Genomic DNA, 12,057 nt, shown 5'->3' with positions numbered 1-12,057 from the left:
TGGACGTGGCGGTTTGCTTTCTCACTTCCTCTCTCTCTCACTGTCTCTCTATGGTGACTACATGGCCCTTATAGCTACTTTTTTTTTAAAGAATAATTTTATTTGGGGACCAGCAGGTGGCGTGGTGGTTAAGGTGCTGCACACTCCCACATGGACACAGTTCGAGTCCCAGACCTGGTGACTTGCTTTCTCACTTTCTCTCTTTCTCTTTCTGTACCTCTGTCTGGTCAAATTAAAAATGAATGAATGAATAAAATAAAATAAATTTTAAAAAAGAATTATTTTATTTAGCTCTATTTATTTATTTTAATTCATCCAGAGAGGGCTAGAGGGAGAGAGAGAGGGAAAATGAGAAAGTCAGCTGCCAAGTCTGGGATATCAACCATGGCCGGTCATGTGGGAATCTAGTGGCCCTAGCCACATACCACCTGCTGGCCCCCATAAATTTAATAATAATAATAATTAATAAATTGAAATACAGAATTATTTTTCTTTTTTTGGAGAAATTTTTGCTATAGGGTGTGTGCACTTGCGCTCGCCAGACAGACAGAGAGAGACAGAGAGACAGGAAGCGAGAAATCACCTCCCGGGGGGATGGCCACGCTGCAATCCCTTCTCCTTTGTTCTCCTCTCGGGATCTTGGGCACACACGCACACGCACCTGGTGTGAGTTTAAGCCACCGGGTCCAGGACTCGAACCATGAGAGTCCAGCGACATAGCCATTACGCTATCTGCTGGTCCCGCAAATACAGAATTCTTAAAAAACAAAAGAATATGCCTGGCATGTGTACCCAAAATCCCAAGAGGAGAATGGAGGACAAGGGACCGTGCAATGGCCATCTCCCCGGGAGACGCGTTCTCACTTTCCCTGTCTCCATGTCTCTCTCTGGTGAGTGCATGTACCCTAGGTTTTTGCATTTTTTAAAAATAATTATTTATTTATTTAAAAGAATTATTTCATGTTCATTATTAATTTCATTTATTTTTTTAATTGAATGAGAGAGAGAGAAAGCGAGAAAGCAAGCCACCAGGTTCGGGACTCAAATTGTGTTCAGTCGTGTGGGAGTGGCCAGTGCCTTAACCACCACGCCACCTGCTGGTCCCCAAAGAATTATTTATTTAATTTTATTTATTATTATTGCTTATTAATTTTTAAAGAATTGTTTTGTTTAACTTTAGTTTTTAATTTAACCAGAGAGGGACAGAGTGAGAGAGAGAAAGCCTCCAGGTCTGGGACTCGAACTGCAGTCTGCCATGGGGGAGTCCAGCACCTTAACCACCATGCCACCTGCTGGCCCCACCCTAAACAAAATTTTAAAAAAGGAATATGGTAGGCCCTTGAGAGCTTGTCTGGAGGTTCTAGCAGGGGAGCGCAACCACTCGTATACCCTTGACCGAAGAACGGTCCTCCTCTATCGGGGATGGTCGTCCTCTTCGACCGAGCGCGCAGCCGGATCAGCCGAATCAACCCTGGCGATCAATGGGGTGACAGATGTCGCAGCCAGATCGCCCTCACATCCAAAAAAGGAATATGGTAGGGACCAGGGGACGGGGATGGGGAGTTAATATTTAATGAAAACAGAGTTTCGGTTTTGCAAGACGAAAAAATATTGGCGGTGCACGGTGGACGGTTTACCCAGCAGTGATGTCCCTGGGGCCGCTGAACTGTGGGTTACACTAAGTAACGGCCGCACCTACTGGGCAATTAGAACAGGCATATCCGGGAGACAGAGGTGAGGCGGGGCGGACCGCAGGGTCTGGCCATAACCCTTATTTATTTATTTATTTGGAGAGGTTTTTGCTATAGGGCGCGTGTGCTCACCAGACAGACAGAGAGAGACAGAGAGACAGAGAGACAGACAGCGAGACATCACCTCCCGGGGGGATGGCCATGCCGCAATCCCTTCTCCTCCATTCTCCTCTCGGGATCTTGGGCACGCACGCACACGCACCTGGAGTGAGTTTAAGCCTCTGGGTCCGGGACACGAACCGCCATCGACTACATGGGAGTCCAGTGACATAGCCATTACGCTAACTGCTGGTTCCAATAATTTTTTTTTTTTTAAAAAGAAAAGATTAGATGGTGACCCTGAAATGAAGGAGAGCAGGAAGCCTCCAGCACCCCCACAGGCCCTAGAATGAGAGGGAACGGAGGCTGGGAGTCTCGGAGGAGAAGGACCCCCGCCTCTGCCCCTCCTGGTCCCACTGTCACCTCCCATTGGCCAAACCCAACAGGAGCCAGTTAGTAGAGGGGCCATGGGAAGAAATCGGGTAATTCGGGCACTGGCTGGGCCAGGGACCCCTGTTCAGAACCAGCCTCTGGTGGGGACCAGCAGGTGGCATGGTGGTTGAGACGTTGGACACTCCCATGTGGTCAACCAGGGTTTGAGTCCCAGACCCGGTGACTTGCTTTCTCCCTTTCTCTCTCTCTCGTCAAATTAAAATACATGAGTGAACAGATAAAATTAATTATTTTTTAAAAACTGGGGCCAGCAGGTGGCGTGGTGGTTAAGGCGTTGGACACTCCCACGGAGCCGACTACAGTTCAAGTCCTGGACCTGGTGGCTTGCTTTCTCTCCCTTTCTCTATCTCTCTCTCTCTTTGGTCAAATTAAAATGAATGAATGAATAAAATTGAAAAGCAAGAACAGCCTCCGGCACGGATCTGGTGACGCTGGAGCCCGTTTCCCCAGGCGGAAACGGGGCGATGGTCTTGTTTCTCCCGGGCTCTGGGCGCAGGGACCAGGGCCTGTCATCTTCCCCGTGTCCACGAGGTGGCGCGTTCCCCCTTCCTTCCGCCGTTGATTTTGGGAAGGTTCCAAAACGCCTGTGGGCGCGAGATGGGATCAGCCCACACAGGAAGCCCGGGGCCGCGGGTTCGATAATTGCTTGATTGGCTCAATCCGTGCTCGGCCGAGTGGCAAACGGGGAAACCGGCCCGGGATGCCAGGGGCCCGGGAGGTGGCGCGGCGGGCAGGACTCGGCTGTCCCCAAGCAGAGGATGCTGGGAGAGGCCGGCGTCGGGCAGTGGGGTGTGCGGGCGAGGCCATGGATGTTTCTGGGATCTGGCCGGATTCTGGGAAGCCATCGTGGGGAGCCCCACTGTGACGCTGGACTTGGCTCAGCCCCGGGGGCCTGAGAGCTGCAGGGTAGATAATTCCTGGTCCCCTAAGGGACGGATGGTGACACTTTACAAACGGGGATGGAGAGGCTGGGGGTCACAGGTCTCTGAGCTCAGCTGGGGCCTCAGTGCAAGATGTCCCGAGGGTAAGCTGCAGTGTAGCCCGAGCCCCCCACGTCCTGCCGGGCTCCTGGTCTCTGTCACCCGGTCACCGAGGGCAGATGCTCGCCGCGCGGGGGACTGTCACCCCTGCAGAAGGGGTGAGGGGCAGCGGTCCCATCTCCATCTCTGCGGGCTCAGTAGCTCAGGCCAGGCCAGGAAGAAGCTGCTCCCCCAAGCCTGACACCCAAACTCCTGTCCCCCACCCCTGGCGACCCTTCTGACTCCCGCCCCGGCCCCCTGGCCCTGGGGCAGCCCAAACCACAGCTGGCTTAGTGAGTCAGCCTGGAGCCCAGGAGGCTGAGCCAGGTCTGCAGGGGAGAGGGGAGGCGGGAGTGTGTGTGCCATTCCCCTCCACCCCCTGCGAATAGCTGGCCCCCAACTCCCCGCCCCCCTGGGGTCAGCACACCCAGCCTCCCTGGCAGGGAGGCTTCTGAGCTCAAGTTCCCAGGCAGACTCTCCCCACTGAGCAGCGCTGGCCCCCCCACCCCAGGCCTCCTGGGTCTGCTCCAGCCCCCCTGGCGGAGCTCGAGTTTCACTGGCTTCCTCCTCTGAGTGTGGGGGGGCTCCCTCCTTCCCAAGCCTGGCTGTTCGCAGCTCCCACAGTGCTCCTGTGATGGGGCGGGAGAAATGGGGATAGGGAGACCAGCCACTTAGCCTGTCACCCCTCAATGGGGCCAGGATGCTGCCCTATGACCCCCTGACATCGAGGCTTCCCTTCGTTGTGCCCCAACTCGAGTGTCACCCCTAGAATCTGAAACTCCTCCCTACAGTCTACTGTGGAGTGCAGGTCTGGCTTGATCAAGCCCCCAACACACCTAGCCTCTCTGTTGCCTTTGGCACTCGCTGTCTGTCCTGGTCCTGCCTGCATGCTTTCTCCACACCTTTGTCCCCTGGGAGCTCAGGTCTGGGCTCAAGTGACACCTCCTCCCTGGGGCCTCCTACAGTGCTGTTCCCCCAGGGTGTTTTCTCCAGGTCATTAGCGCTAAGGGAATGACCTCAGGCTCTGGATCCGGATGGCTTGGCTTGAAAGCCCCGCCTGCCACCTGCCAGAGGAATAGCTTGACCTCTCTGGGCTGGATTCCTGGGCCCGAAGGTCCCGCAGCGCTGGGCACAGAGATGTCCAACCCACATTTCTGAGTAAACAGGGGAGGCCGCTGGGAGGCCCAGGGACACATGTGGAGGCCGGTTACCTGCAGACTCTGGTCCCAGACGGCAGGGGGGTCCCCAGGAACCCAAGTGCTCCTGGCCTCTCCCTAGTCTGTCTTGCCCAGAGGGGAGAATGAAGCTTCAGATCTAATAGTTGTGGGTTCAAATCTGGCCTCCGATCTGGCCTCCGGCTCCCTGTGGGCTTGCTTTCTTGTCTGTACACTGGGGATGTCTTTTTTTATATATATAATTATTTTATTCAATTTCATTTACTCATTCATTTATTTTAATTTGACCAGAGGGGGGGGGGGGTGAGAAAGCAAGCCACCAGGTCTGGGACTCGAACCATGGTCGGCCATGTGGGAATGTCCAGCGCCTTAACCACCACACCACTTGCGGTCCGGGGATGTCTTTCTTAAATTTATCTCCTCCTGAGGCCCGGCAGGTGGTGTGGTGGTTAGGGGTGGTGGACTCCCACATGGCTGACCGTAGTTCAAGTCCCGGGCCTGGAGGCTTGCTTTCTCAATCCCCCCCAACATCCCTGTCTCCCTGTTCCTCTCTGGTCACATTAAAATAAGTAAATAACTTTACAAAATACTTTATTTAACTTTATTTTAATGTGACCAGAGAGGGAGAGACAGGAAGTGAGAAAGCTGGCCACCAGGTCTGGGATTCGAACCGCTGCTGGTCATGTGGGAGTCCAGAACACGGCCAGTGCCCGGAACTCAGGGAGGAGCAGGTGGCTCAGAGGTGGGGGCGGAGCCTGGGCCGCGGGGGCAGGGCCTTGTTTGCGGGGGCAAGGGCGGCCTGGGCAGGAGGCCAGCGCCGGGCAGTGAGTCAGGGGCCAGGCACTCGGCGCCAGGAATGCTCGGGCCGTGAGATCAGGCACCCCCAGAGCTCCCGCCGGCCCCCGCCAGGCCGCGTCCTCACCCCCTCTATTCAGTCCCAGAACCGCTGGGGAACACGTGCGATGGGAGTCACGTGGCCCCCCCGTGAGCCCGGGCACAGCCTCCCTGCAGGTCCATCTCCCCCTTGGGGAAACTGAGGCCCAAGCTGGTCCCCAGGCAATGCGTCCTTGCCCCCACCCACCCACGTGCAGCCTTTCCTTTGGGGAGGGGGCTCAGGACCAGGGGCTTCAGTCAGCCCCGTTGGATGCTCCGTGCGCCTTAACTTAGGGGCACCCCCTCCCCCGCCCGCCTGCTTATCTCCTGGGCCTTTCAGCCGGCAGGTCTGTTTGCACAACCTCGGGGACATGCCTCTTGTCCTGCAGGGACAGGGCTCCCAGCAGCTGCCGGCCTGCCCTGCTCTGGCACCCTTGGTCACTTGGCGGAGCATCCTGCCCTCTGTGGTCCCCTCCCGCAGCGACTCAGCTGACCCTGAACACAGACAGGCTGGTTCCCCGCTGAGGCTGCAGGGCGGAGGGTGACCAGCTGTGTGTCAAGGGGACACCAGGTATCGGCGGTGGCATTTCTTGTCGCCACAGAGGGGGCTGCAGTGACATTTGGTGGGCAGAGGCCAGGGACGCTGCCCAAGGTCCTGCGATGCCCAGGATGGTCCTAGTCAGTTATTGAACTCCCAACCCCAGGGGCCGAGGCAGGGCCCAGTCTGGTTCCACCTGGCCGATCCTTTCCGACAGGGGACCTGCCCCCATGGCCAGCCCTAAGAGAACCCTCCAGCCTTAACTGGCGACCCCGAAGTGCTTTAAGAACATAATCTCTGAAAAAAATCAAAAAGAGAAAGGGACCAGCAGTTAGCGTAATGGCTGTGTCACTGGACTCCCACGTAGTCGACCGTGGTTCGCGTCCGGGACCTGGTGGCTTAAAACTCACACCGGGCGTGTGTGCGTGCGTGCCCAAGATCCCGAGAGGAGAATGGAGGAGAAGGGATTGCGGTGTGACCATCCCCCTTGGGGGGTGATTTCTCGCTTTCTGTCTCTCTGTCTCTGTCTGGCAAGCGCACGTACCCTATAGCACGTGTGGGGGCCAGCAGATGGCAGGGTGACTAAGCTGCTGAGCTGACATGTGGCCCACTGCAGGTGGGATGCAGTCTCACTTTCCCTCCCTCTCGCTGGTCAAATTAAAAATAAATAAATCAAAGTAAATAACTCTTAAAGAGGAAAAAAAAAAAAAAAAGATTGTGTATTGTGAACATTTCAGTAGCAGAGTGGGCCCTGGAAACCACGCTCAGGTTCAGGTAATGAACGAGTTGGCTTCAGGCAAAGCTATATCCAGGGGGAAACAGCCTTCGACAAAACCCCACTTCCCTCCCTCCACCCTCGGTGAGGCCGAGGCGTTGCAAGTTCCCTTTCGTAGTAATACCACAAGCGCCGAGGACAGGAAACTGGAATAATGAACACATCAATTAGCCAGCCTGGGCCTGCATTGCACGTTAAATCAGTCAGGGTTTATTCTGGTGGTTTGTACTAGAAAACCCCAAAGGAACAATGACTTACACAAGATCAAAGTTTAGGTAAGTCCTCCCCCACCCCACATCTGGCTTTACCACCACCAGCCCTCCTACTCCTTTACATGTGGCAGAATAGCTGCCTAGGCTCCAGCCATCACATCTGCATTCCAGGAAGGACAATAGAGGGGCAAAGTTGTACTTGTCTTATAAGAATAATCCTAGAAGTCTCATATAACGCTTGTACTGGCAGAACTTAGCTGGGAAATACATTTTAACTGGGGAGCTGGTGTGGGACTGTCTAAAACACAGTCCACCCTGGAGCCACAGCAAGGCCCCACTGAGATCACGGTGGGGCTGCAGGTCCCGAGAAGAAAATTCAGAGCGGACTCTACACTCCGTTTCTCCCAGAGACCCCTGGTGACACTTCCGATCGGTCTTGTTTTGAATTCAGTAACACCTGAGACGCGATCCCGTTCCCCGCGACTCACAGCCCCACGCGCATCTCGCGTCCCTCGGCTGCAGGACAAGACTGCTCAGCCCCGACACCCACAATGCCCTCACCTGACTGCTTCTCTGGACGGTCGGTCCCTTTTAAAATCCTCACACAAAACCCGCTCCCCTTGGGGAAGGCTGCCCTTGCTCTGGCCGGGGTCCTGAGGCCATGTGGCCCTCTCTGGCTGGACAGTGGTGGCTTCTACACAGCTCTGCCTCCCTCTGCTGGTTTCATGTCCCCCGTCTCTGGCACCCAGCACCGGGGCACTCATACTCCCTGGACGGATATAAAAGGGCCGGACAGAGCCAGCAGGTGGCGTGGAGGTTCAGGCAGCTGGATCTCACAGGGCTGACTCCATGGTTCGAGTCCTGGACCCGGTGGCTTAAACTCACGCCAGGTGCATGTGCGTGCCCAAGATCTTGAGAAGAGAATGGAGGAGAAGGGATTGCAGCGTGGCCATCCCCCTGCAAGGTGATTTCTCACTCACTCTCTCTCTCTCTCTCTCTCACTGTCTCTGTCCATCAGTAGAAGTGCCTTCTAGCAAAAACCTAAAAAAAAAAAATAAATAAAAGAGCTAGACTTGGACCAGAAACAATCAACACCAGGAATCTGTCGCGGGACGCCATGGCGTCGTCGGTAGGACGCTGTCACGGACGTGACACTGCGGGTGTGGCTACGACAGCTCCCTATGGTTACTAAGAGGGCCTAGTACAGGATCTGAGGCCTGATCAAGGTGAAAAATCCAGAATAAAACCCACAATGGGGTATAGCAGTTAAGGCGTGGGACTCCCACATGACTGACCGTGATTCAAGGCCCAGACCCAGATTTTTGAAACTCAAAATCCCAAAAGGAGAATGGAGAAGGGATTTTGGAGTGGCCATCCCCTCTGGGGGGTGATTTCTCACTTTGCTTCTCTGGTGAGCACACATGCTCTAAGGAAAAAACTGAAAAACAAAAAACCACTGCGCATAGGACCAGCCCGGTGGCGTGGTGGTTAAGGCGGCTGGATCCCACGTGGCTGTGTGGTTTGAGTCCCGGACCCAGTGATTTGAAAACAATGCCAGGGAAAAAGAGAGAAGGAACAGTGTGGTCACCCCCGTAGGGGGCGCTTTCTCACGCTCCCCCTTTCTCCAGGGAACACACATCCTATTAACGAAGGAACCCGCCCGCCCTGCAGAGACATTTCGTTTTCCACCCGCCCCGGCCCGGTGGCTGCCCCGGTGTGCAGCCGCAGCGAGCCCCCGGCTACCACGCGGTGTCCACCAGGCTCCAGAGGTAGTCGCTGGTGAACTTCTGGGAGAGCTGGGAGCTGTCCAGGTGGATGGGCTGGGCCATCCCGGGGCCGTGGTGGACTGAGCGCGCAGGTGTAAGGAAAAGCCGGCAGGCCGCCGTCCTGCCACCCCACGGGGGGCCCTGCCTGCCCAGACTTCATTCATTCATTTACTGCTTCTGTGAGAGGAAGGGCACCCCGAAAAGAGCCAGACAGGAGCAAAGCACAAATTCAACTGGACCCACATGGGCAGGTGCCTGGTTCGCACCCGGAGCCTTCCCTGAACACGCGGGGCACGGATGTGTTCTGTCAAGTGAGGTCACATGCCCTCCGGCAAATTAAAACGTCCCTTGCTTCCTCACTTGCATCCATGTCTGGACCGTCAGGACTCGGGGTGCATGCAGAAAAGTGCTTTTTCCAAGTCCCTGGGGATGGGATTTGAACTGTGGGTGGCCCTGCGGGATCCGACTCCCTGCGCTTAAGCCCTGAGCTACAGGGCCTGCCCCCGACCGTATAGCAATTCTGTGTTTAGTGTTTCAGAATCCCCCACGCTGCTTTCCAGAGCGCCTGAGCCATTTCGCATTGCCACCTGCTGGGGCCGGCAGGTGGCGTGGTGGTTAAGGCGCTGGACTTCCACGTGGCTGACCACAGTTCAAATCCCAGACCTGGCAGCTTGCTATCTCACTTTCCTTTTCTCTCTGTCTTTCTCTCTCTTATCAAATTAATAATAACAAATAAAATTAAATCAATCAATCAATAAAAGGATACTGCCTTTGATCACACCCGGCTCACACTCGTAATCCCACTCGATTTTACTAACCCGACGGTACAGCTGGGCCACGTACCTACAGGGGACAAGGAAGCGAAAAGGAAAGTTAGCCCCGAAGCAACGCCGGCCAAGGACCGAGGAACAGACGCAGGCGCACGCTCGCACACGCGTGTGGCACCTACACGGCGGACGGGATGGTGACCGTCGTGTCCTCGTCCACGTCCTTCTCCTGCCTCTCAAGATCGGCCTCCACCTCTTTGAGCTCCTCCAGCTCCCTGGTGAGCTGAGTAGGGCAGGGAGTTAAGGACTCCTAGTTAGGGCCGCCAGGTGGCGTGGTGGTCAAGGGCACTGGACTCCCACACGGCCGGCTGGGGTTCGAGTCCTGGACCTGGCTGCTGGCTTTCTCACTTTCCCTCGTTCCCTTTCTCCCTCTGGCTTTGTCCCTCTCTGGTCAAATAAAATAAAATAATAAATAAGTAACGTAATTCTAAAAAAAATAAATAAAAAAATAGGACTTCCAGAGGGCCAACAGGTGGCATGGTGGTTAAAGCACTGGACACTCTCGCATGGTTGACCACGGATCAAGTCCCAGACCTGGCAGCTTGCTTTCTCATTTTCCCTCTCTCCTTCTCTCTCTCTCTCTAGTCAAAATAAATGAATGAATAAATAAAATGAAAAAAAATAATAGTAAAAAAGGACTTCCGGTTTTGGAAGGACGCCCGGAGTAGCAGCGAGGCGGTGCGTGTGGTGGGCGGGCTGCCTGGCCCCCAGGAAAGGATATTGGAGGCTGGCCTTGAGCTGAGCGTCCTTCTCCCCGGCCTTCTGGATCTCGGCTTCCAGTTGCTGCAGCTCGGAGCCACCCCGGTGGGCCTGGTCCTTGGCGTCGAGAAGGCTTTGGGCCACTTCCTTCTCTGCGGCCAGGATCTCTGCAGGGCGGGACAGAAGCAGGCTCTGTACCCCAGGAGGGTGGAGAGGAGGCCCAGCCGCCCCCGGTTGGAAACAGACACCCCCACTTCCTGTCTGTGTCCTGTTCCCAGAGGCCTGCCAGGGCCTCACCTAGAACCTGCACCAGAACTTCCTTCCAACCAGAACTCACTGCAATCCAAGAGGGGGCCAGCAGGTGGCGTGGTGGCTAAGGTGCTGGACTCCCACGTGAGCAACAGCAGTTCGAGTCCCGAACCTGGTAACTTGAAAATCATCCTGGGAGGGACCCAGCAGCTAGCATAATGGTTATGTCGCTGGACTCTCATGTAGTCAACCACGGTTCGAGTCCCGGACCCGGAAGCTTAAACTCACACTAGGTGCATGTGTGTGCTCAAGACCCCGAGAGGAGAATGGAAAATTATCCTGGGCGTGTATGTGTGTGTGCCCCACGTCCTGAGCCTAGAGGAGAAGGGATTACACTGTGGTGACCCCCTTGGGGGTGGTTTCTCAATTTCGCTTTCTCTCTGTCTTTCTAAAGCAAATACATATGCCTTATGGGGAAAAAAATGTTTTTTTTTTTTTGGAGAGGTTTTTTGCTATAGGGCACATGTGCTTGCCAGACAGACAGAGAGAGACAGAGAGACAGAAAGACAAAGTGAGAAATCACCCCCAGGGGGGATGGCCATGCTGCAATCCCTTGTCCTCCATTCTCCTCTCGGGATCTTGGGCGCACACGCGCCCAGTGTGAGTTTAAGCCACCGGGTCCGGGACTCGGATCGCAGTTGACTACGTGGGAGTCCAGCGACATAGCCATGACGCCAACTGCTGGTCCCAAGGGAAAAAAATGTTTTTAAAATAGCCAGGGACCAGCAGATGGCATAGTGGTCACGTCGCCAGACTTCCACATAGTCAGCAGCTTGAAACTCACACTGGGTGCGTGTGTGTGCGTGCCCAAGATCCCGAGAGGAGAATGGAGGAGAAGGGATTGCAGCGTGGCCATCCCCCCTCGGGGGTGATTTCTCGCTTTCTGTCTCTCTGTCTCACTCTGTCTCTCCAGCGAGCGCACACCCCCTCCAGCAAAAATCTCTCTTTAAAAAAAATGGCACCAGCAGATAGCGTAACAATTATATGGCACGATTCCCGAATGGCTGACCCCAGTCCAAGTCCTGGACCCGCTAGCTTGAAGTTCCCACCGGGCACGTGTGTGTGTGCCCAGGACCCTGTGGCCACCCGGGGGGTGATTTCTCACTTTCCCTCTTGCTCTCGTACCTTAGGGCAAAAACCGCAACAACAACAACAAATTAAAATGAAAATACATCAAAAGCGTGCAGGGAGTGAATTCTGAGTCCGAGGGTTACGCATCCCATCCGTGGTAACACACACTCCCCTCTCCGAGCCTCCGCAGCCCCCTGCAGGGGGCACCTCCAACTTTTCGCTGTTTTCCCTGGCACGGGCTTCCCCATTTTTAGATAATCTGCTTATGCTGCTGTTTCTCGGTCTGTCTGCTGATTTCCTGTCAGGACAGCTGAGGGTCTGGCTGTCTCCCGCAGCTGCTGCACTCCTCCGCTCTCCCTCCCAAAGGACAAGCATGTCTTCTAGAATTTTGGCCCAGGAGGGAACGCTTCCCCATGGAGGCCTTTTTTTTTTTTTTTTTAAGGTTTATGCCATAGAATGCATGCCATCCTTGGAGAGGAGAGAGACAGTGAGAGGGAAAGTGAGAAATCACCCCCCCCCCAATGGGGGATGGCCATGCTGGCATCCCTTC

General features: G+C 55.1%; 1 protein-coding gene across 1 annotated transcript in view; it reads right to left on the bottom strand.

Moving 5' to 3' along the window:
* Positions 1-8,473: 8,473 nt before the first annotated feature.
* SPC24 (SPC24 component of NDC80 kinetochore complex) overlaps positions 8,474-12,057 on the bottom strand; it is a 5,072-nt gene continuing 1,488 nt past the window's right edge. The window contains exons 2-5 of the mRNA XM_014592853.2: positions 10,150-10,409; positions 9,551-9,655; positions 9,368-9,444; positions 8,474-8,681 (exon numbers count right to left, since the gene is read on the bottom strand). Coding sequence (XP_014448339.2) covers positions 8,575-8,681; positions 9,368-9,444; positions 9,551-9,655; positions 10,150-10,409 — 549 coding nt within the window. The 3' untranslated portion in view covers positions 8,474-8,574. The remainder of the gene's footprint in view (positions 8,682-9,367; positions 9,445-9,550; positions 9,656-10,149; positions 10,410-12,057) is intronic.

This window comes from Tupaia chinensis, unplaced genomic scaffold (assembly GCF_000334495.1).
Source record: "Tupaia chinensis unplaced genomic scaffold, TupChi_1.0 Scaffold138665_1, whole genome shotgun sequence".
NCBI lineage: Eukaryota > Metazoa > Chordata > Mammalia > Scandentia > Tupaiidae > Tupaia > Tupaia belangeri.
Note: the sequence above shows the minus strand (reverse complement) of the source record. Positions and strands in the feature narration are given on the sequence as shown.